Source organism: Aspergillus thermomutatus (genome assembly GCF_002237265.1).
Source record: "Aspergillus thermomutatus strain HMR AF 39 chromosome Unknown NODE_100, whole genome shotgun sequence".
In the NCBI taxonomy this organism is placed as follows: domain Eukaryota; kingdom Fungi; phylum Ascomycota; class Eurotiomycetes; order Eurotiales; family Aspergillaceae; genus Aspergillus; species Aspergillus thermomutatus.
The window spans coordinates 39,714-62,876 of NW_020798149.1; the positions used below are offsets into that span (position 1 = coordinate 39,714).

At 53.0% G+C, this 23,163-nt stretch overlaps 9 protein-coding genes across 9 annotated transcripts; 5 read left to right on the forward strand and 4 right to left on the reverse strand.

Annotated features, from left to right (window-relative positions):
• Positions 1 to 343: 343 nt before the first annotated feature.
• CDV56_104983 (aconitate hydratase ACO2) lies at positions 344 to 2,852 on the forward strand (the record flags this gene model as incomplete). The annotated part of the gene is made up of 2 exons (XM_026758602.1): positions 344 to 388; positions 498 to 2,852. 2 exons carry the CDS (start codon positions 344 to 346, stop codon positions 2,850 to 2,852), a joined length of 2,400 nt encoding a protein of 799 aa, XP_026614241.1.
• Positions 2,853 to 3,177: 325 nt separating this feature from the next.
• CDV56_105201 (iron-containing alcohol dehydrogenase) lies at positions 3,178 to 4,472 on the forward strand (the record flags this gene model as incomplete). Its single annotated transcript, XM_026758820.1, has 2 exons — positions 3,178 to 3,522; positions 3,576 to 4,472. 2 exons carry the CDS (start codon positions 3,178 to 3,180, stop codon positions 4,470 to 4,472), a joined length of 1,242 nt encoding a protein of 413 aa, XP_026614242.1.
• Positions 4,473 to 4,790: 318 nt separating this feature from the next.
• Positions 4,791 to 8,398, reverse strand: CDV56_105333 (nuclear import receptor PSE1; the record flags this gene model as incomplete). The annotated part of the gene is made up of 5 exons (XM_026758952.1): positions 4,791 to 4,998; positions 5,051 to 7,548; positions 7,610 to 7,785; positions 7,844 to 8,066; positions 8,216 to 8,398. 5 exons carry the CDS (start codon positions 8,396 to 8,398, stop codon positions 4,791 to 4,793), a joined length of 3,288 nt encoding a protein of 1,095 aa, XP_026614243.1.
• Positions 8,399 to 9,211: 813 nt separating this feature from the next.
• Positions 9,212 to 11,110, reverse strand: CDV56_105678 (CBS and PB1 domain protein; the record flags this gene model as incomplete). The annotated part of the gene is made up of 3 exons (XM_026759297.1): positions 9,212 to 10,024; positions 10,078 to 10,172; positions 10,231 to 11,110. 3 exons carry the CDS (start codon positions 11,108 to 11,110, stop codon positions 9,212 to 9,214), a joined length of 1,788 nt encoding a protein of 595 aa, XP_026614244.1.
• A 1,179-nt stretch (positions 11,111 to 12,289) lies between these two features.
• On the forward strand, positions 12,290 to 13,150 carry RPS26 (40S ribosomal eS26 domain-containing protein; the record flags this gene model as incomplete). Its single annotated transcript, XM_026759518.1, has 5 exons — positions 12,290 to 12,312; positions 12,365 to 12,420; positions 12,495 to 12,653; positions 12,845 to 12,947; positions 13,045 to 13,150. The coding sequence occupies 5 exons, from the start codon at positions 12,290 to 12,292 to the stop codon at positions 13,148 to 13,150; spliced, it is 447 nt and encodes a 148-aa protein (XP_026614245.1).
• A 585-nt stretch (positions 13,151 to 13,735) lies between these two features.
• CDV56_105994 (uncharacterized protein) lies at positions 13,736 to 16,234 on the reverse strand (the record flags this gene model as incomplete). Its single annotated transcript, XM_026759613.1, has 1 exon — positions 13,736 to 16,234. One exon carries the CDS (start codon positions 16,232 to 16,234, stop codon positions 13,736 to 13,738), a length of 2,499 nt encoding a protein of 832 aa, XP_026614246.1.
• A 935-nt stretch (positions 16,235 to 17,169) lies between these two features.
• Positions 17,170 to 17,979, forward strand: CDV56_106219 (uncharacterized protein; the record flags this gene model as incomplete). Its single annotated transcript, XM_026759838.1, has 1 exon — positions 17,170 to 17,979. The coding sequence occupies one exon, from the start codon at positions 17,170 to 17,172 to the stop codon at positions 17,977 to 17,979; it is 810 nt and encodes a 269-aa protein (XP_026614247.1).
• Positions 17,980 to 18,239: 260 nt separating this feature from the next.
• CDV56_106287 (lanthionine synthetase C family protein) lies at positions 18,240 to 19,989 on the reverse strand (the record flags this gene model as incomplete). Its single annotated transcript, XM_026759906.1, has 4 exons — positions 18,240 to 19,057; positions 19,109 to 19,122; positions 19,176 to 19,731; positions 19,806 to 19,989. The coding sequence occupies 4 exons, from the start codon at positions 19,987 to 19,989 to the stop codon at positions 18,240 to 18,242; spliced, it is 1,572 nt and encodes a 523-aa protein (XP_026614248.1).
• A 1,001-nt stretch (positions 19,990 to 20,990) lies between these two features.
• Positions 20,991 to 22,719, forward strand: CDV56_106464 (putative histone acetyltransferase Spt10; the record flags this gene model as incomplete). The annotated part of the gene is made up of 2 exons (XM_026760083.1): positions 20,991 to 21,488; positions 21,604 to 22,719. 2 exons carry the CDS (start codon positions 20,991 to 20,993, stop codon positions 22,717 to 22,719), a joined length of 1,614 nt encoding a protein of 537 aa, XP_026614249.1.
• Between the last annotated feature and the right edge of the window lie 444 nt (positions 22,720 to 23,163).

Sequence of the window (23,163 nt, forward strand, 5' to 3'; positions counted from 1 at the left end):
ATTTACTAAGCCACAAAGGGGTAGTGGTATGTAATCTAATACAGGTGGACCTGGCAACCTCAGCATAAATTTTAGTAAGCAACCTGGCGAGCTGTATAATCGGTTTACCGTAATTTACCTGGAAATAAGGATGACCGCTGTCCCAACGTACCGTACCGTACCCGTACCGTAAGATCCAAGCCAGCCCCGGCATCGGCGTAGGTCCTAGCCAATCAGATTGCAGTCAAATAAGTAAGCCAAAAAGTAGCGGAGGAAAAAAACACAAAAAAGGCCCATTAAATGTTGCCCATCGACCGAGAACTGTCTTCTTTCTCCGCAATCCACTCTTCCACAGGGCGTCAAGATGGTGAGGCAGCTTGTCTGGCAACGGGCTACCGCCTCTCGCAGGGTAGGTTTTCTCTTTCTTTGTGCTATCTCTACTCAATGGCTTCTGGATGCAATCCTAAGGCCACAGACAATTGTTCTTTCCTACTGTGACTAACTCCACTGCCCCATAGCTGGCCCCGAAATGCCTCCCCCCGCAACAATTGTTCACACGACGTGGCCTAGCCACTGAAGCCTCCGCCGCACGCATGCCGCCTTACCCTAAGATTGTGCGGAATCTCGAGCAGGTTCGGAAGGTGTTGGGATCATCGCGTGCCCTCACCCTGGCGGAGAAGATCATCTACGCCCATCTGGACAATGCGGAGGAGTCCCTGTTGACCGGCACTAACAATGGAAAAGACATTCGCGGCAAGGCCAACCTGAAGTTGAAGCCGGACCGAGTGGCGATGCAGGATGCGTCAGCCCAGATGGCGTTGTTGCAGTTCATGTCCTGTGGCCTGCCGTCGACCGCGGTGCCCGCCAGTATTCACTGCGACCATATGATCGTGGGTGAGCGTGGCGCGGACACCGATCTGCCTGCCTCTATCCAGGGTAACCGGGAAGTGTTCGACTTCCTCGAGAGCGCCGCCAAGCGCTACGGTATTGAGTTTTGGCCCCCCGGTGCGGGTATCATTCACCAGAGTGTGTTGGAGAACTATGCCGCTCCTGGTCTGATGATGCTGGGCACGGACAGCCACACTCCCAACGCGGGAGGTTTGGGAGCTATCGCTATTGGTGTCGGTGGTGCAGATGCAGTGGATGCATTGGTGGATGCTCCCTGGGAATTGAAGGCGCCTCGCATTCTTGGTGTGCGTCTTGAGGGCAAGCTCAGCGGCTGGGCCTCGCCCAAGGATATCATTCTGCATCTGGCTGGTAAGCTCACCGTCCGCGGTGGTACCGGCTATGTGATCGAGTATCATGGACCGGGCGTCGAGACGCTCAGCTGCACCGGCATGGCTACATGTTGCAACATGGGTGCGGAGGTCGGAGCCACCACCTCGGTCTTCCCCTTCTCCCCCAGCATGGTTCCTTACCTGCAGGCGACGCACCGAGGCCATGTGGCCCAGGCGGCGGCCGAGATTGCTGCATCGGGCCCCAAGAACCTTCTGCGGGCCGACGATGGCGCAGAGTACGACCAGGTGATCACAATTGACTTGTCGACGCTGGAACCTCACGTCAACGGACCCTTCACTCCGGATTTGTCCGTGCGTCTGTCTGACTTCGCCGACACTGTCCGCCAGAACAAGTGGCCCGAGACTCTTGGTGCTGGATTGATCGGTAGTTGCACCAACAGTTCCTACGAGGACATGACTCGCGCAGAGGACCTGGTCAAGCAGGCGTCGGCGGCAGGCCTGAAGCCCAAGGCGGACTTCTTCATCACGCCTGGCAGTGAGCAGATTCGGGCCACTCTGGACCGTGATCAGACCCTGTCGTCCTTCTCCGAGGCAGGCGGCACCGTTCTGGCCAACGCCTGCGGACCCTGCATTGGACAGTGGAAGCGAACCGATGGTGTCGCCAAGGGTGAGGACAATGCCATCTTCACTTCCTACAACCGTAACTTCCCCGGACGCAACGATGGCAACCGACGCACCATGAACTTCCTGGCGTCGCCAGAGATTGTGACCGCCCTCGCCTACTCGGGCAGCACCACCTTCAACCCCATGACCGACACTCTGAAGACCTCGAGCGGTGAAAACTTCAAGTTCCGTCCGCCCCAGGGCTCTGATCTCCCCAGCGCTGGGTTCGCCGACGGCAACCCTGCCTTCCAGCCCAGCGCGGGTGTCCCTGACGCCTCCGTGGAGGTCATCGTTTCCCCCACCTCCGAGCGTCTCGCTCTGCTGGAGCCTTTCGCTCCCTTCCCTGCGGGCGAGCTGTCCGGCTTGAAGGTCCTGTACAAGGTCAAGGGTCAGTGCACAACCGACACCATCTCCGCGGCCGGTCCGTGGTTGAAGTACAAGGGCCACCTGCCCAACATCTCCGCCAACACTCTGATCGGTGCGGTCAACGCTGCGACGGGTGAGACGAACGTCGCGTACGACGACGCCGGCAACAAACACTCGATTCCCGACCTGGCTGCTCAATGGAAGGCCGACGGCATTGAATGGCTGGTTGTGGCTGAGGACAACTATGGCGAGGGTAGCGCGCGTGAGCACGCGGCGCTGCAGCCCCGGTATCTGGGTGGCCGAATCATCGTGGCCAAGAGCTTCGCGCGTATCCACGAGACCAACCTGAAGAAGCAGGGTGTGGTCCCCCTGACGTTCGCCGACAAGGCCGACTACGACCGCATCGACGCATGCGACCAGGTCGACACTGTCGGACTGTACGAGACACTGCAGTCCGGTGGTCAGGGATCAATCCAGCTGCAGATCACCAAGAAGAACGGCGAGAAGCTGACGATTCCAGTCAACCACACTCTGAGCAAGGACCAGTGTGGCTTCATCCTGGCCGGAAGTGCCCTGAACTTGTTGGCCAAGCGGGCACACCAGTGATCTATGTACGGTGATGTTGGACCAAAAAGACGTTGTATACATTTCTGGGTATTGGAGGCGTTCGAGTGTATGTACGTTCTGTCTGTGTATAAGATATCCAATCGAACAGTTTGAATTTAATTGGGAAGCGATTGCCATGATGCAATCTCACTGTCGACATTTGCTTGAGATCAGAAATCAAGGAATCTCCTCCCCAGCCCCACGTCTGGTCCCTTCTGCCTGCGACTGTCTATGTTTTTCTCAGTTTTCAGTTTCCACACAGATTATACATCTCAACCCTGATTGTACAGATTTCTCGCCTTCCAGAACTTCATCCTCACTCAAAATGCCAGAAACACTTCGTCCGGCCTTCGCCGACCGGCCTCGTCCTCTGCTCTCGTATGGCATTCCCTTCCCCGCCGCCGCGGCCCACCATGTCGTCGACACTTTCAAGGCCTCAAAAATCTACATCATTTGCTCGGGCTCACTGGCCCGCAACACAGATGCTTTGGACCGTCTGACAGCGGCGCTGGGACCGGAAAAGGTTGCAGGCCGCCGGATCGGCATGCAGAGCCATACCTTATGGTCTGAAGTCCTGGAAATCGTGCACGATGCGCGCCGAGCTGAGGCCGATCTGCTCTTGACGCTGGGCGCGGGTAGTCTGACCGATGGAGCCAAGGTGGTTGCATTGGTATTCCCCCTTCTCATGACAATCTGTAGGATTAAAGTGACTAATGAGTGCAGGCTCTTGCAAACAACGTCCAGACTGCAACCGACCTCGCCGCTTTAGCCACGGGTGCCAACCAACGCGCCGACATCCACCCACCCACCGTCCCCATCATCTCCATCCCCACCTCCCTCTCCGCAGGCGAGTACTCCAACTTCGCCGGCGCGACCGACGATCAATCCCGTCGCAAACACGCCTTCCAGGCGCCGACGCGCGGACCCCAGCTCGTCATCCTCGACCCGGACCTCGCAACCACCACCCCAGACGCCATCTGGCTGAGCACGGGCATCCGCGCCGTGGACCACTGCGTCGAGACGCTGTGCGCGACGACAGGCACGACCGAAACGACAGACGCGCACGCCATGCACGCGCTGGATCTGCTCGTCCCCGGCCTGCTGCGGTGCAAGCATGACCGGGCCCGTGCCGACCGCGACGCGCGCCTGCAGTGCCAGCTTGGCGCGGTGAACGCCATGGCGGCGTTGACGGGCGGTCAGGCCGGGTCGGTCGAGTTGGGCGCGAGCCATGGGATAGGCCATCAGCTTGGGCCGCTGGGGGTCGGGCATGGCGAGACGAGCTGTATCCTGCTGCCCGCTGTGTGCAAGTTCAACGCGAAGCATGGCGCCAATCGGGAGCAGCAGGAGCGGGTGCGCCAGTTCCTGGTTCGGAACGCGGAGGTGGCGCGGGTGCTGCGCGATCGGAACGTTGAGGCCTCCGCGGCGGATCTGGGCGATGTCTTGGATGCCGTCATTCGGGAGCTGGGCATGCCGCGCTCGTTGAAGGACGTTGGGGTGGGTCGGGATGCGCTGGACGAGCTGGCGGCCAACAGTCTGCATGATCGCTGGTGCAAGACTAATCCCGTGCCGTTGACTGAGAAGGGGCAAGTGCTGGAGATCCTGGAGATGGTCGTGGAGTGAATTCGTAGCCATTGTAAAGCCGTATATACGCATATGACGACGACGATCTTTATGACACGTTACCGAGTATGATTTACCAAAGGACGAAAGATACTGTCTATTCAATCCAAAGTCATGGTTTATAACTCAACGAGATAGATAATCCCTCTTGGGATCAGGACTCTCACACACGCCGTATGGAGACTCATCACAGGAATAAAGAAAAACAAAAAAACACAAATGACAAATCATAACTGCCAGTTGTATTCATATACTTGCATGCATATCGAGATTCATACCGAGAGAAGAAGAAAAAACAACAAAATATATTAAAAAGGCTCACTGGAAGTAGCTTCGCACCGCTGCCTGGTTGTCAGGGCTCACTCCTGCCAGGATTTGTTCTGCATTCAGCCCTGTAGCGGCCACCAGTTGCTTCGCCGAGTTGGCCACGCGTCCTGCCGTCTGGCCCTGCAGCGTCTCGGCTTCCAGAGCCTGCACGATGTATCCAAACACCTTGTCGGCATTGGACATCACCACCGGGTGTTGTCTATCAATGGTCAGTCAATCAGAGAGCACTCTCCGAACGGGGACAAACGTACTGGTCAATCAATTGGGCAAGGAAGGAATAAGCGTATGGCGCAGCCTCCTCATCATAAGTGATAGGAAGTGTGTTGATCCAGTTCGCCACGACCTCCTGTGCATTCTGCACCTTGCCGGGGTTATAGTGCAGGATCTTGGCGATACTGGCCGAGGCGTTCTCGGTCGCAAACACATGCTCCTCCGTACGAGCCTGGTTGATTTGTGTCACCTGGAACAGGCTCGGAATGCTGGCAGCGACGAAGTCGCTCCAGGCCGGGCCACCCTTCTGAGCGGCAACACCGACTCCGTAGGCCGATGCCTGCCGGTTGGCGGCATTCTCATCGCGCAGTCCCGCGGCCAAGGGCTGCATGATGTGGTCCTTGTAATTCCACGACTCGGCGCCGCAGAACTCGAGCACGTCGTCCATGATACACAGAGCCCATTGCCGTTGGGTGGGGTCCTGGCTGGTGATGAACGCATCGTAGAATGGCAGCAAGCGTTGCCATGAAGGCAGGAAGGTCGTACCCTGGTTCTTGAAGATGGTGTGGAACGCCTTGTTCATGTCGCTCAGCAGGTTCTGATCATCCTCGACCGCGTACTCGTAGTCGAGGTCCTCTTCATCACCTTCTTCCGTATCGGCGCGCTCCTCAATACGGGCCTTCACACGCACCTGGTAATCCTCCAGTGTGGACTTGGCAGATTCGATGAACGCTTCCATGTGCTGCTGGCTCAGGCAGTTCTTGCCAACCACTTCGACGGATTCGTAGAAGCACTGGTACATCTCCGCCAGAGTGTCCACAGTGGGCTCGGCACTCAAAACCTCAATGATCTTCTCAGCTACCTTGTTCCACATCGCAGCGAATCCGGGAGACTGCACACCGTGCGCCTTCTTATACGAGTTCAAGAGCTGAGGGATGAGCTTGGCGGAGGAAACCCGCACGGGGTCGTGGAAGAAAAAGGCAAGTCCAGGCACGGCAATCTTCTCCATCGTCTCCAGCACAAAGGGTTCAAAAGCAGCCTCCAGGATCTGAGCGTAGATGGTAATCAGCTCAATGGCGGTGTTCTTGTCCTCCAATGCGCTGGTTTTGATACCGATGATCTTGCCCTTCAGGGGAACCAACTCCCAGCCCTCATCCTGTTCAACTTGGTCAATCTGGTCCTCATCATCCAACAGCTGAATGTCGGCCTTGGCAGCCGCAACCGACAGCAGAGGAGGCATGACGCCTGGCAGGTAAGGGACAAAGTCCTGACCAAGAACGCGGCACATACGGCCCCAGCAGTGGAGCAAGTACTGCGACTGCGGGTCATCCGCATCGACAATGTTCTGTTGGATGTTGCCGAGCAGCTGCACGAGATTCAACGCATCCTGTCCCATCTTCTCCTTGCCCACAGCGAGAGCAATCAGAGTCGCGCACTCCATCGCCTTGGCACGCAGTAGACGGTACTCCTTGGATTGCTCCTCCTTTAGGACATTAAAGAGCAATGGCATCAGGGTTTCGTAGAATTGATCAAAGGCGTTCTCCGCGGAGTCGGCAATCGTGGCAATGGTGGACAGCGCTTGTTCCTGCACATAACGTTTCTCGCTGCGCAGAAGCTGCAGAAGGTGTCTCAGAAGGTCAGCAAGGTACGGCTCGAGTACCTTCTTCTCCGCTTCTTCGCAGAAATTGACCAGAGCGGCGGCCGCGTGGGCCTGAACTCGTGGCTCAGCGCTATCCAAAACGGGGATGATGTTGTTCAACACAACGTTGTGGTACTTCTCCTGCATCGTTCCGGCGAAGTCGGTGCTCATCTGGCCGAGGGCGTTGCAGCCGGCGTAACGGACACGTGGGTGAGCGTCCTGGAGAGCCGGCACAACCAGGGCTAGCACTTGATCGAGTTCACCGACCATCAGGTCACGGCAGCCCTCGGAAATGGCGGAGATGGCCATCAGCGCCGCATGGCGATCGCGCCAGGCGGAGGACGACATCATGCGGGGGATCCAAGCAAAGGTCGCAGGAAGGATAACCTGGCCGCCAAGTTTGTTGGCCAACCGGTCCATGCATTGTTCGCCAGCAACGTGATTGAGGTCGCTCTCCTCCAAGTCCAGGTCCTCGGACGCATTCCATTCCGAAGCATCGTCATCGTCGACTCCAATGTCGGTCATCAAGCTCAAACATTGGGTCACCATCTCCTGAGCAAACTCGGGATCCTTCTTGCACATGGAGGGTGCGTAATCGGCGAATGTAGCCATCAACTCCAAGGCATTCTGGCGAACCTGGTCGCTGAGGTCCTTGTCGGCAATCACACTAATACTGAACTTGACCAGATTGTTGAACATGGCCTTGAACATCTTTGGGCAAACCTCCGCAAGCTCAATGAGAGCCAAGAAGGAGGAAGATAGCTCCTCGCTCTCGGAGGACTCCTTCAAAGGGGGCAAAATGTTGAGCATGTCGGGCACGAGTCCGAAGAACTTGGGCTGAGACTTCTTGGAGATAGACCGGAAGAACGAAGCGAAGGCCTCCATAGCGGCAATGCGAACCTACAAGCACAATGGTCAACCGGGACTCCCGCGAACGCTATGTTGAAGGGTCCCAACATACAGAGACAACATCATCCTTGAAACCCTTGCCGAATACGCCTGAAACGGCATCCTCGTGGTTCTTCTCGATGATACTGGGGGTGGTCGAGAAAATGCGGAAGGCAGCCTCCCGCAAGCCTGCCTCGGGTGACTGGCTGGCCTGGAAAAGCACGCCGAGAAGCTCGGGCCATTGATCGCCTAGAGAAGACCATTATCAGATATGGAATTCTTTCACCACCCATGAAACTGCGCATACCGTTATCGGTGTATTGTCTGGCAACCTCCGCGACTGCATCGCCAATCTTTTTCCGGACATCAGTCCCAGATTCGGTCGTCAAACACGTCACCAACTTCTGTCGGATGACCAATCTCTGTTCCCCGGAGAGTGTTGAGAAGAGCTCCTTGGCCTCATTTGTGACCGGGTCTTTCCGTGTCTTGGTCGCGATTCTTCTGAAAAGCACGGCAGCGAATGTACGCGTCTGTGGTGAAGAATTAACAAAAATCAGTCGAATTCAGGAAGGCGCGGACACAGCGTTCAAGTCCGCAGTGGACAGAAGGCTTTCAGTCTGTCTCTCTGCCTCCACCAGACACGGTCCCCACATCCCCTGACGAGACTTGTATCACTTACTACTGTATCCTCCGCGCCCTGAATCTGCTCGGCCAAGCCCATAAGAAGAACATCCGGACGGTTCTGGATCCAGTCATTGTTCAACTGTTCTTCCGCCTGAGTACGGACTGTGTTGTCGGGAGTAGTCAACGCGCGCAGCAGCTGGGACAGCGCGGAGTGGACCTCGGGTGGGAGCAGCGACATGTTGATCGCTGGTCACGTAGAAACGATAATTCAGCTGTAGATCGACTGTATCCCGTTTAGGAACGGTGATGAGTGTGTGAATCCAGCGCTGAAGCTGGGCTGGTGGACGGGGGCTATATTCCCTTTTCTGGTTGTTTTTTTTTTCTTTGGTGGGGGTGGACAGTAAGGTGTAAGTACAAGGTGTAAGTACAACTCCGTTGAACGGTGTCTGTCTGCTGGAGAAAGACTAGTGATCCGACTAGATAAGAACGATAATCAAATCCAGAAATATGCACAGCACAAGTGCAAGCTCAGCATTCCAGCTCGACAAGGAGCTGCTGGCGAACAGGAAGGGACAATTCAAAGCGTCTTGAGCGATGTGGGATGGACCAGTTTGAAGCCTCAAGAAACCAAAAAATAATTCCAGCCATCGAGGGAGCGCCGCGCTAGGCCCGATCAGGAAATCCCAGGCATCCAGGCATCCACTTATCATCACCTGCCCTATCTCCCTGATTTACCACCATGAGGTGTCTACTGAAACGCGTCTACGGAAGTTCAAGAACAGAAGTAGATATTCTTGAGAAAATTTTCATTCTTTTGGGAGAAACTATATGCATTGCTAATATGCCCTCACTAAAAACACTCGCGGTATCCGAACAGTCACACTTAGATTAAATGAAGATGGTAATGGAAAATGGGAAAAAGAAGGAGAGAAGAGGTCGCTCTTGGGATTTGCAAGTATGGCACAGCAAAGATGGAGTTAGATCGACAAGATATACATGATGTGCCTGCCGTTCATTACGAATCAACCCCAATTTAAAGCGGTGTCATCGTCTATCGACTTGTCGCGCGGCTGAGAATGAATACTCCAGCAATAACTGCTGCCAGGGTTACGATCGCGCCTGGAAGTAGAAGCTCATTGGGTACGCCGGCGATGAACTGCTCCTCGGTGGGACGTGCTGGGAACGACTGATGGGCCTTGGGAATAAGTGGCTCCTCGGAGAGCCGCTCTTCAGCGACAACGGAGCTTTTCTCCTCGACGGCCCTGGCTGGAGCAGGCTGGGGATCCAACGTTGCTGGAATTGGGGGCTGAGCAGGGTCGTGGACAAAAAGATCAACCTTATCACGGTGCGAGCGACGGGCGAGACTGACGGCATCTGCCAGATCCTGATCGGTGGTGATAGAAACGGTGTCACCCTCATTGTCCAAGTAGCTCAAGGCGTAACCCGTATTGCTGAGTCTGCCCTCCTCGACGGTGGCTGCACCACCGACTGCCTCCAGCTCGTTACCCAACTTGGCTGTGACTTGAGCAACTAAGTCAGCGACGCCAGCGGAAGCGACAACATTGACTCTGTGCACGCGGCCGCTAGGAGCCTTGAATTTGAAGGGGAACGGTGTGTTCTCGTCGTGATGATGGTGATGGTCGTGATATTCCGAAAGCTCATCTCCGCCGTGGTGGGACGCGGATTCGTTAGGGAGCACACTGTCACGGCCCTCCACCCCCGGTCTAGGTGACTCGGGACTAAGAACGGAACGATTCGGGGCTTGGTGGCTGCCGGACACCATTGAATCGGACTCGTGATCCATCGACAACCAGAATTTGTTCCATGCGGGGCCCTCGTCGTCATGCGATTGCATGGAGTTGATCTTGCATCTCTGGTCAGTTCAAAGTCACAATTTTCAGAAAGGCCTTGACTAACCTGCTCAAGAGTGGCATATGTGAGCTTGAGCACATCCACCATGCCGACAATCTCGCCCGTCTCGTTCATAACAGGCAAATTCAAGTAGTGACCATCTGAAGTAGGGCGGGTTAGCCATTCTGTTGCAGCCTCAGAGGAAGCGAGATCACTAACCATGCATCTTGCGGAGAGCGGCTTGGATGCTCATATCAGCAGGAGCAAAATCGGGATGCGGAGTCATCACACGAACGACACTACAAGTGGCAGGGTCCAGTCCTGGGGCAATTACACGCAAAACGATATCCTTGCTGGTGAAGATACCGGTGATGGAGCCCTGGTCCTGCACGAGCAGAGCAGTTGTGTGATGTTCCTTCATCAGAGCCGCGGCATCCCTCACGGAAGTGCGGACAGATACTGTAGTTGGAGGCATGCCGTCCAGGACACTCTCGAGGGTCGGGCCGGACATTTTTGAGCGCAGTGCTTCCACGTATTGGATAATTTGCTGAGGCTGGGTGGAGCCTAGTTCTGTCTGTACACCTTCCAAGGCGTCGTAGAGTTTCCGGGAAGAGCTGTACGCACGCTCCAGCTTTTCCATCGCGTCGTAGAAGCACTTCGTAATGTCGAGGATACCGGAGATGTCCTGGTTCTCATCCATAACCGGCAGATGTCTAAAGCCCTTTCTAACCATGAGATCAAGGGCGTCCGTCGCGCTGGTGTCTGTTCTCGCACACAGGGGGTTCTTCGTCATGATTTCCGCAACAGTAATTTCGCGAGCTTTTTGACCATTCCCGACCACACGGAACGCAAGATCCTTCGCAGTGAAAATACCAGCAATGCGGTCATCATCGTCTGTGACAAGAACACAGTCTTCTCTCTTGGCGGCCATCAGTTGTGCGGCTTCTGCGACGGTAGTGTTGGGTTTAATCTGAAGGGCCTGACTAGGCTTCAAAGCAAGCACGGTTCCTGGGGGAGCTTTACGCGTGCGATTCGCTCTTGGAGCCTGGTGCCTCTTTTTATTGAGGTCCGCCTCCATTTTGCGTCGAATAGCCTTCATAGCAACGCGTTAGAATTCATTTCTATGACAGCAAATCGCTGTTCGCTACGTTCTGTGGGAAACCATAAACAAGGGGCTAGGAGGGAATACAAGGCCATGCAACCAGAAGTTTGCGACCAAGGATAGGCCACCAGGGATTACTGACCTCATCTCGCTTCGACTGGTTTTGTCTTTGCCTGCTTGCAGCACTCATGGTGGAACTTCCAACGTCGCTGGAGGGTGTGTGTGTTGATGCTGAAGTTTCTGGTCGAGGCCGCGGAATGTGGGATGCAGGACTGTTCTCAAAGTCCGGCAGCCTCCCTCTTCCGAGGGTTTTTTGGCTTGTTGTGCCCCTATAGGTCCCTCCTGCAGCCGACATGGCACCGATCGGTATGGACGGATTTTCGGTGAGGGGGTATCACAGACGGAGAGAGCTAGGAAACGAATGACCAGGAGGGGAAGAGTGTTAGACCTATTCGACGTATAAGTATCACGAATCTGAGCTTCGAGTCACTCGAATCAATGTCAGATCAGAAGAGAAGGTGAAAGAGACTTTCAACAGAGATAGACAACGTACCACTGGGGGTGAGCAGCAGACCACCAGCACGACCTAAGTACTCCGTACAACGAGAAAGATACGGATGAACAGGGGTTGTCTCAGAGGAGTTCGAGGGTCAACTATTGGCTGTTAAGGAGTTAATAACTGCCAGAGTTGGGCAGGGATAGGTAAACAATGGGTAATAACAATACGCCCCATTCACGGGAGCCGCCGTGTAGAAACCGCAGAGTGGTACGAGTCACCCGTTAAGAATGGTTAGGGACATCCGTGGACCGTACGGAGTAGGTACCTAGGTACCGTAAGACCCGTAACGCTGGGACGACTCGGCCACTAGTCTATTTTAAGGCTCTCCCTCGAACTCTGGATCTGCACGTGAGGGTCTAATTGGCCTTAGGCTGTCAGGCCACCGCCGTCACCCATCTTGAGGGTGCATTGATACCTGAGGCATCAGCCGTATCCCGTGACCGAGCCTCGCTTAAGGGCATAGGGCTTCCACACAAACCCGGCACAACCTCATTCACGACTAGCGATTGAGAGCGTCCAGTGCCTTACGACAACCAAACCCGACAGCCAAGTACGCCGCCTCCCCTCCTTCTACAACTTCAAATCTCTGACCGTACCTTGCAGAGAAATCCGTCAAAATGGTCAAGAAGAGGGCGAACAAGTAAGAGCGAATTTCCCTTTTCCTGTCTTCAACCCGGTTGTCAAATTTCAAGATCCACCACCGCCGATGGGAGCGCCATGATGTCCGCCTGTCGAGAATGTCGGTTGTGTATGCGGTGGTTTCTACGATGGAATTGAAAGAGGAGGGGAAATTTTGAACTTCAAATTCCTGAGAGAATCTAGCCAGGCTGACATTTCTTGTCTTTTTCTACAGCGGTCGCAACAAGAACGGCCGCGGCCACGTCAAGCCCGTGCGCTGCTCCAACTGCGCTCGTTGCACTCCTAAGGACAAGGCGATCAAGAGATTCACCATCCGCAACATGGTTGAGTCCGCTGCCATCCGTACGTTCGAACCCTTGTCAAACCCATACCATTGAAACCACGTCCATAGTGCTGCCGTTGAGATGATTCGGAACTGGATTGGACGGACGGGGTTTACTGGACGAAGCTACCACAGCGCGACGCATGAACTGGACATGGGAAAATGAAATCTGATAGACGACGGAACTGACCCGAGACATTCTTAAACACAGGTGATATCTCTGACGCCTCCGTTTTCACCGACTATGCCGTCCCCAAGATGTACCTGAAGCTGCAGTACTGCGTCTCCTGCGCTATCCACGGCAAGATCGTTCGGTACGCACCGTCCCATTTTTGATCACAGCTTGGAATCTACTTGGCTTTGCATCATGTAAGGAAAGAATCAGGCCTTACTGACGATTATCCACTACAGTGTCCGCTCCCGGGAAGGTCGTCGTAACCGCGCTCCTCCCCCACGTATCAGGTACAACAAGGATGGCAAGAAGCTGGCTCCCCCTCAGGCCGCCAAGGCTATGTAAGGAAGGGAAAAAGAGATGATCAAACGGGATTGGTCTTAAGAACTTCTGTTTTGTGACGTTTCTTTTTCATACAAACTTTCTTACTCGGTTCAAAATGGAATGAATGGGTTTCAAGTCTGTCTTCGGGGGTTCGAAAGAAGCATGACAAGGCATAATGGTCGCTCCCTGTCGCCGTGGGCAGGAGACGCAGTTCAAATTAAAAAACGATTTTCAAGCCACTCGGTTGTCCATAGGGTAACTGTGCATGAACTAGAGAAAGTCTGGGAATGAGGAATAAAACGCGAGGAGACCGGTCTCCTCTTCTACCTTACAGTTTATCTCTTCCGCCACGACGACAATCATTGAGTATGGTATACCAGAAGAAGACCAGCACCGCCGTTTGACCCATTCACAACTGGATTAGGGCAGAGGGCTACAGTAGAAGCTCTCTTGATCTCAGTGACAGGACCTTTGTATTCGCAGGGAGCACAGCTTGAGAAACACACGATCGACTATACACGTCCTTAGATGCAAGGGATTCTGCCTGATATCTAATGCTACCCTAAGCTGCCAGTGATAAGTAAGCCAAAAGATATATATTATCGTTCAAGGATATAAATATCCCTTTTCAAAGTAATTCCCATACATATCGACGACTCCAGTCCGCCCCTTTGGCGCTGCATTGCGGACAATCTTTACTTCACCTTTCCAATGTCCTTCGACGAATTGCGCAATGGACAGATGAGGTGCAGAGACCGCTGCCATGGTTCTTACACTCGGACTCGGAGACACTGGTCGAATAGGTTCCGCTGAGGGGGAGAGGTGGGAAGATGCAGTCCAGCTCATGCTTCGTCTCTCTCGATCGGCCCGGACAACTTCTTCGTACTCAACTTTTTTTGCACGGCGGAAGGCAGCCAATTCTGCGACAAGGTCGACCTGTCTGGTATCAGCAACCGGCATGTTGCTTCCATCACCTTCGTTGACCGTAATGGAACTCGATCGAGCGTCAGCTACAGAACCGGGTACCGGGCTCAACGAGCCAGTCTGCGACCGATTTCTTGGAGAATAAGCTCCAGCGGGCTGAAACGAATTAGATGTGAAAGACGCATCTGCCTCTGGAGGTCCAGGACGTCCGAACTCTTCATCCTCCGGTATGAGCGTCACCTTTTCATTGAGTACAGCCATAGGAAAGTACTTTCCCGGATCAATTTCGGGTATACCACATTCATCTTCACCGAAGAAACTAAAGTCGCCTGTGGCTGCTGACCACAGATTCTCGGAATCATGGTCGCCGGTACTGGATCTTAACGTCCCATTTTGCTGACTGATGGATTTCCACGGACTGAGCCGGGCTGAACGTGTCAGGAGAGTCGTGGGAGTGATTTCAAGTACCAACCGACGCAAAGCAAAAAGCGATCGAGATCGTTCCTGCTCAGCGTGGGCCCGGGCTCGCCCAGGTGGAAGAGAGTAGTCCGATCCCGCCTGGAGAGTAGCTAACAAAGCCTCGTTCGAACAGGCTGTTATAAATCGGATCAGTGCACCCAGGATGGGGGAGTCTTCAGGCACATGAGAGGGAACATCAGTTAACACTAAAGTCTCGAGGTGAGGGACGTGGGAAGGATGCAAATACGGAAAGCTCCCTTCGCTACCATCGCGGCGAGGTAAGCTTTGATTCTTAGGCCTTTTGGCAAGCAGTTCTTGGATTTTCTGTGCCCGAAAACCATCAGCTGAAACTGGAGAGGCACATCGTGAAACCGACTCAGGTGCCGTCAAATGCAGGCCGGATTGTCCAAGGCAGGCTGAAGCTAAGCCTGTGCTAGCCATGAAAGGGCCAGAATTGACTGTTTCACTACGGTCGGCTGTCATGTTGCCATTACTTCCCCAATCCGGGTTTGGTTCAACTACCTCAGGAGCAAAGATGGAACCCCTTCTCACCTGAGGTACAGGCTCGTCCCGGTGAGTGCTCGACTCGAGGCGCGCCTCATCTAAACCACCGGCTGAGCTGGAAAGCCTGACAATCTCAGTGGCTTCGAGCTCAAAAACAGGATGAGCTTCCGCACATAGTTCGTTAATCTCGTTCGCAGCGTCCATTTCCGCCTTGGGTTGAATGTTACTGCTGGCATCGTCTGGAAGCTCAGGCAATAAATCCCGCGTTGAGTCAGGCTCTTTAAAAGGGGTGTTGGCTGTGCACAGAGCATGATGAGCTCGAAAATATGTCAGGTTATCTTTGGCGATAGACCCAAGTACTGGTATCAATTTTTCAGCCCCAGGGAATCTAGCGAGTTTCTCGTTGGTAGGCAATGGAATTGTCGGTTGGCGTGCTCTCTCCAAGGATTCGGCTGTATCAACCGTTCCAACGTCGAGGACGTGCAGTCTCGATGAAGCCAGGAGACTCGCAACGCCTTCGACTGTAAGCTGGTTGTCCGCTATGTAGAGATGTGTTATTCCTACGTGCGAAAGGTCCTCAACCCAAGAACGGCCTGTCAAAGGTTGTGTCAAAGCTTTGACAAACTGATCGTCTAAAGCCGCACGCCTGAGTAGTCTATCATGAAACATGAATGATCCTCCTCTCCAGTCGACTTCATTCGTGGGGAGGCCACTAGGGACAAATGAAGCTTGCAGCAGAGACCGCACAGTCATATCGGTCAGCAGATTGTTGCGCAGATCCAAGAAACGGACCCTGGTCCCGATGGCGTTGGCTAAGAACTCTGCCTCACTATCTCTCAGGCCGATACCTCGAAGTTTTAGCACCTGGAGCCGCTCCAGCTGAGACAAGGAAGAAAGCACCATGCAATCTCGAGCAGGAGTTGTATATGACAGGTCCAGGTACACAAGTTCTTGGAATCGCAGCAATGTCTCTGCGAGTCCCTGAGACGTTGTATTGGGTTCTCTCTCCGCCATCAGCAAACGGACGCTATATGTCTTGAACGCCGCTGCATCAGGCGGTTCGTGCTTGGCAGGACTCTTCAACGCCATCATAGCATTGTGGTCAAAGAAAGGTAATTTGCATACGATCAGTGATTGGAGGCAGGGCAGATACTCGAGGATTTCCCTCAACCATTCTGGTCGCGGGCCGCCGTAAATCTCAGAGAGGGCCGGGGGCATATGAAGCGTATGGGTGAGCATCCGCACCTCAAGACGGGCATATTTCAAGGTCCTTTTGAACCGTGTCAATGCAACTGGTATCAGGTATCCTTCTGTCAGCGGAAGACCGCAGAGAGTGAGTTGGACCCTCAAGTCTCACCATAGACCGCATCATTTTCGGTTCCAAAGTGAGAGGCCGGATCACCCCAAAGGAAGGGCATAAAAAGGTTGTGCCATTTTCGACAGACGAGCACAACCGAGCATAGGTCGCTTGACGGGATATAGTGAGCGATTATAGACCAGGCATCTCTGGCTGTTGCAGATTGATACGATGGCGGCACGGTGTCCATCTTCCGTTCAGCGCGGGTCCCAGACAGATCAAAATCGACTTTCAAACGTGGGGTTGCATGTTCCACATTTTCAGCTATGCTGCTGTGGAAAAGTCAAAACACAAGTTGATGCTTTGGGCGCAAAGAGCGCTGCAGATAAGAAATGAACATGAGCAATCGGCCCTCCTTTGGCCCCCTCCAGTTCATGATCGTCGTTTTGGGCTGAGGCTGGGACTGCCTCTTCGGCTCTGGACTAGTACTGGAACACAACTACCACGGATCTACAGTCTGATGCCATGAAAGCTTGGGCTTACCCAGGAATTGGCAACCGAGTGCCTGCAGCAGATATTTTGTAATTTTGTGCCTTTTTTCATTGATGGAAGAAGTTGAAGGAGCATGGTGAAATTCTGCTGAGTTACAGGACTGACTAGAAAGGACTGGACAAATCATCATCCTGTAAATACAATACAGTTAGATTGACACATGACATCATGCGCCACGGATTGGCTTCTCTCTCCTGTCAACACAAACATCACCAGAAAACGATTCTCAAGCAGAGATACTTTTCAATCGTCTCGTCCAATTCGACCAGAGGATATTTTGTATTCAGTCCCCGCGAAGGCCGACATGGATATCTGGCAACGGAATATCCGAATGATGCATCAAGTCGGCGAGTTTCTCGACCTCGACTCCGCCAAGTCCGACATGGTTGCCGAATTCATTGCTCTCATCCAAGCTGTACGGGAAGGTCTGATGCAAATCGACGACAACTTCCAATTCCCTGATGCTCATGTCAACACGCTGTTTCTGACTAAGCTCAAATCTCGTCCGCAATGGAGCGAATGGGCAACGGCCATGCTGCGTGACCCGCGCATAACTGCTGCCAACTCGACCGAGCACGTAACGTTCCAGGAGCTTGCAAGCTTAGCCATCGAGCAGGAAAAGATTATCCAACAGGGAGACGCGAAAGTGCGAAACGCTTCGGATAATGAAGCTTCCGTTGCGGCGACCTCCAGCGTGCCAGCAACCCCGCGAGCGCTTACACAGGATGAGATCAATGCGTTTGTCGTCAAGCAGATGAGCCACGATGGAAGATATTTGCATCAAAATGGCAACATCAAAGGACACCAGAAGAGGCCTAGTCAGGAGGAGATCAATGAATACGTGATACAGCAAATGCGCAAGGAACAGGAGCGCAAGACAAGGAACCGAAGTCAAAGTCAGCCAGAGCCGGAAGGACAGAATCACCGTGTAAGACCAAACGCGGTACGATGTACCTTCTGCGGTGACACCCATCATCAGTCGAATAACTGCTGGCGCCGATGGAGAGTTGCTGTCGAGGCTCCACAGGGCAACTTCTTGCCAAAACGAGTCGAGTTCAAATCTCAGATTCCTGGTCAGCCACCTATCTATCGTTCCGGATTTACTCTATTCTGAACTATTCGGCTTCGATAACACCTTCAATCACCGTTATGGTTTAATTCCCTACTGTTGACCGACGAGATTATGCTAGCATGGCGTTAGGGCTTCGGGTGTTTCATCTTACAATTCGTTTGGCTTCTTTTTACCACCCTTTGATGTATACTACATGAGTGACGACATAACAACGAAGGGACCATGATATATAGAGTGATAAACTATCCAGGGATTGATGAATACCATGTAATTCGAACAGGAGAATCCGAGAGTTGGACAGCCTATAGTAGACCTGCAGGTCTGTGGTAGGCCAGTGTTGGGAACCCCAACTTCCGATTCTCCAACTCCTGAAAGAGCGCATCACCCTTCAGGGCGGCGGCAACCGATGCAGCATTGTCTTTCTCGAGGTCCATCTTTCGCAGTCTTGCTTGAATGACCACACAAGCATCAGCCCATGCGCAGATAGTCCCAGCCAAACCCTCACTCAGAGAATAGGGCCGATCCGGCATACGGTAGACATGGGTTGACGATTCCGGAGAGGCATTATAAGGGGGTGCTTCCCGCGCATGGAGCAGTAGCGCAAGTGCTCTGGACAAAAAGTAGTCTCCTGTGAGCGCTGGCTGTCCGATATCAGTTGTTTTTGTCCGTTCCATGTAATTCCGCTTCGCTATCTCCAGCAACTCCACGTCATACTCGCAGCTATCGTGCAAAAGCAGCAACGGCCATGCATTGCCCGCAATGCCATGGCAGAGACTCCCGCCTTTCGAAAGCAGCCCTTCCTCCCAGACTCTCTCGCTCGCTAGAAAGATAGCCTCGTCCCACTCGGGTTGCCAGAAGTTTGAAGTGAGGTAGAGGTTCCTTCTGGCACAGCCTAAGAGAAGCAATATAGCGGGGCTGCCATGACATATTTGCACCAATGGTGATGCCCGCCGAGTGGACGAATGACGAAGCGGTATAGTAGTTGGAAGATGGCCGTTGTTGGCAATGCATAATTTACAAAGGCCGAGGACGGTATCTGCTATCCAAGGGAAGTAGTCGTGTGAGGTGCCGTCATTGAGCTCTTCTGTTTTGCACGCCAGAAGTACAGCAAGGATTCCAGCTTTGCAAGTCAGCTACTTGATTCCATCAATCAGTACTCGGCAATACATACTCATGCCATGGACACTGAAACCGTCAGCAGAGCGCACGCGTTCAAGACGGGTGAAGATGATACTCACGCTCCTAATCCATAACGACCTTCCTTCCATGTCCACATCAGTGGCAGCGCATCACTATTTCCGTGAGCCTGGACATAATCCCTAAAGCCCCGGCGTCCAGCCTCAACAATGACTTCAATCAGTTGCGGAACAGATTCGAAAACTGGGTTCAAAGCCTCCGTGCTCTTTTCATCCAGTCTCAGAACTCGCATGTTCAGGATGGACCATAGCAGCCCAGCCCGCCCATAGAGGACTTCATCTCCTCCCATGTTGTGATTGGCCTGGGAGACAATATGACCATTTGTAAGTGCGATTGCGACCGCATAACGTAAATTGTCAACATCAGTATCAGAAACGGTATGGCCTAGTTTGGCAGCTGCTTGAATACGCATGACAGTTGCAGCTAGCGGGCTCCCTGAACCCAGAGGAGACAATCTCCCTGGCGCAAGAGGAATTTTGGGACCATGGCTTGGGATTCTCTCGTTGGCCAACTTTCGATAACCTGAAGAGCTGATCTCGCCTTCCTCTGTCAAGGACGACGCTTGATGATCAAGTCGGAGAAAAGCGAGAGCGATCCCTATACCGTAAGAGAAGTCAGCGACTCTATACACTCACGCATGTGTGAGCTTCGCACACAGATGAGAGATATACCCAAGACGCCCATGAAAAGCCCAAGCTTTTTGTCAGGGTCTGCAGGATCACCCTTTTCCACCAGTTCAGCCCCGCGGCGGGTAGCAGAACGTAGTTCCGACAATGCATTCAGTAGACTTGTTTGGTTTATCGCAATCGGCTCGAGTGTGTTTGCATAGAACTGCGGAGCTTCTACCGGACTCATTTTAGATATTGCTGGGTGTGGTATTTTGATGCTTCAGGATGGATCTGAAGGTAGGCGCAAGGGGCTTAACCAAGCCTCAAAATCTCGGTAAGGAAGATGCAAGAGTCCATGGCCCCTCATACCATGAGCCAGCGACCAGTCCATCATAGAATGGGGTTGAGCTAATCATGATGCAGCACATAAAGTTACCTAGGTATGCAGAAGGTAGAGCAGCGCTTGGGTACTGCATGGAAACTCTGAGCATTAAGCCACCTGAAAATTAGTACTGGGTTCCCATAAGAGGACTGGAGCCCTTATGCCCATAGATCTACATCAGCTCTGCTGCTTGAGCGATGGCTTGTCTGAAGCCATCTCATTTGTTCAACTTCATAGCGTAAGGATTGACAGTTGGTGTAGACATTGTTGCGAGGAGTCGAGGACACCATTTATATTGAAAGTCTGGTTTGCGATATATCCAACAACTGCAAGGCAGCCTCCTGAGGCATCCACGGAGAAATTATCATTCTCACGTATCCTGAATCATGTCTTCGTAGGATGCCCATCACAAGCAGCGTTTGTGCCTGAGGCTCCAATTAGCCAACTTGAGTTCTCGATACCGGATTAATAATGACCCGCTGACTCAGCAACTCTAGTGCGGGACGACGATTTCTCTGCTGCGTTCACATCATTCCGGACTCCAGAATACACGGCTGGTCCTCGAAGTGCCGCTTCCACAACTTGCTGGACACTCGGGTGAATTATTGTTTCCGATATCCTGCAGAAAGTCAGTGCTTCTAATCGGTAATGTGAAATTGCCACAGCTCCTCCTCCAGTCGAGCTTGTCTACCATGACAGGCAGTCTGCTCTATCATAATGCCCGTTCAACCTTATTCCCCAGCAGTCTGCCTCTGCAGGCTCAATCATTTATCCGTTCCGTGACCATTCGCGGTCTGTATAGTTGTGCAGTCGACTAATATGGTAAATAGTCTCGTGACCGGCTGTGCCCGGCCGAGGACGCCATCATGCCTGCTGTTCATGGAGATTTACTGGCTGCGGTGATAGCAACAGATAGTGACATACCAGCCAACATCAGTCCGCGGCAGGTCACTCTAAGAGACCGGGTCACTGTTGCGACATTAGTGCCTATCTCATCAGCCGATGATGTGCCTCCCTCCTTGATGCGTTACCTGTCTGATCAGTTGAATAAAGAAATTGCCAAAGGTGACACCTATGCGATGGTTGACCCCATCCCACTGGAGCAGTTCGGGACGTATTGGTTTCTCAACTTTGGCGCCATCATGCTGCTAGGCGACATTAAGAGTGTGTATGAGATGAAGGCCATGGAAAGAGCTGGTGCGGATTGGACCAAGACCTGCTTGGGCAGCTTCAATATCCGGCCGAATTACCCCGGCCGTAGTAGTCATGTCTGCAATGGCATGTTTCTTGTGACAGATGCGGCGCGCAATCGTGGTGTAGGTCGATTGATGGGCGAGGGATATCTTGAATGGGCTCCTAAACTGGTCAGTATGATCTCTGCTTGAGCAGATTGGTGGTGTCGTGTTCCACTGCGAAAGCACCACCCAGTTTTTGTAAGGAGAGCTGGAATAGAGTTCGAAAGAGTCTGACTGTAAACAGGGTTACACATATGCCGTCTTCAACCTGGTTTATGAGAGCAATGTGGCTTCTTGTCGGATTTGGGATGCTCTTGGCTTCAAGCGAATCGGTAAGGTGCCAAATGCTGGCAAGGTACTTTCCAGCCCCGGTGAATATGTCGATGCAATTATCTATGGGCGCGACCTGAGTTCTGAAGGCGATGATTCATTCACGCAAGATCGCTTCGACAAGATCCGGTATTATCTCAAGCATTCTAAATACCCTAGAGGTGCTGATAGAGCCGAGAAGAGTCGGCTGAGAAGTGCGGCCACCCACTACAAGCTTATAGAGGGGAAGGAGGGAGACCCGGAGAAGCTGATGCTGAAAGACAAAGAGGTCGTATCAGATCCCCAGCAACAGTACGAGATTGCTCGAACTATTCATCTCAAGCAGCACGCAGGAATCAATAAGACGACTGCAGCCATCGCGGTGAAATATCACTGGGTCAGGATCAAAGAGACCGTCAGTCGAGTCATTCGGGACTGTCCCCAGTGCAAAGAGACGCTCAAACTGCCGCCGAGTAACGGCATTCTAATGCATGACGGTGCTGTATCCATGGACAAGTTAGGCGTCCAGGAGAGTGAGACGAGCTTGTCGACACCGAGCACCATGGAAGCCACACAGTTGATGGACAATACCTCCCTTGATCCTCACCAAAGCCACAATCCGTTTGCTCACACACATCCACCGGTCATTCAAGGACCTGTAGATTCCATCACCGATTATACAACTATGCCCCTCGATCCGCAAATCATTGACATAAACCAGCAACTTGCACGATTCCATTCCCACGATGGCTTGGGTCACCATCCCCATGACGGCTTAGGCCACCACTCCCATGATGCCATGCCTGACCCATACACGCATGGTCATCATAGCTTATCCCACTCGAGCTTTGAAGACGCCGTACGGCATCATACAGCGCATGACTACCATATGATGGTTGAGGACGCTTCTGATACAGATGCTGGTGTGGTGTTACGCCAGGAAGCGCTCGGTCTCGTGCATCCGCAAGTAAATGAAGTTCATCATGAGCATGACTTATTGTCGAAGTACGAGTATGTTGGACCGCCAGATGATGAATTGGATTTTACCTAAGGTTGCTTTTCTTGATTCTGAGTTCTGTTGGCGTTGAAGCGTTTGGGGATTTGAGCCTGCATAGGGTCATACCATGACTAAGATACCTGTAGTATAATCGTAACATTGTGATACCAGCATTGATTGGAGCAAAGCTTAGCTTCAATCAGCAATGATATACTTTCTTCATTCGATTCCACATTGATATTATGGTAATAATCTGTCATCTGGCGAGGGGTAGAATAAGGTACCTACCATCAAAGTCCATAGGGTTGCGGAGCCAGTCTTTGATTGGTCACCGCCTCAGTTTGGCGACGGGGGGTTTCGATGAGGAGCTCTGGGAAATTTTGGTCGAGAGCACCCCGGAGCTGCCATTCTTGAGATCGCTCAGGACACTGACTACTGATCTTCACTTTTCCTTGAGCCATCACTAACTTCTTGACCTTCTCCTTCTCTTTTTTTCGT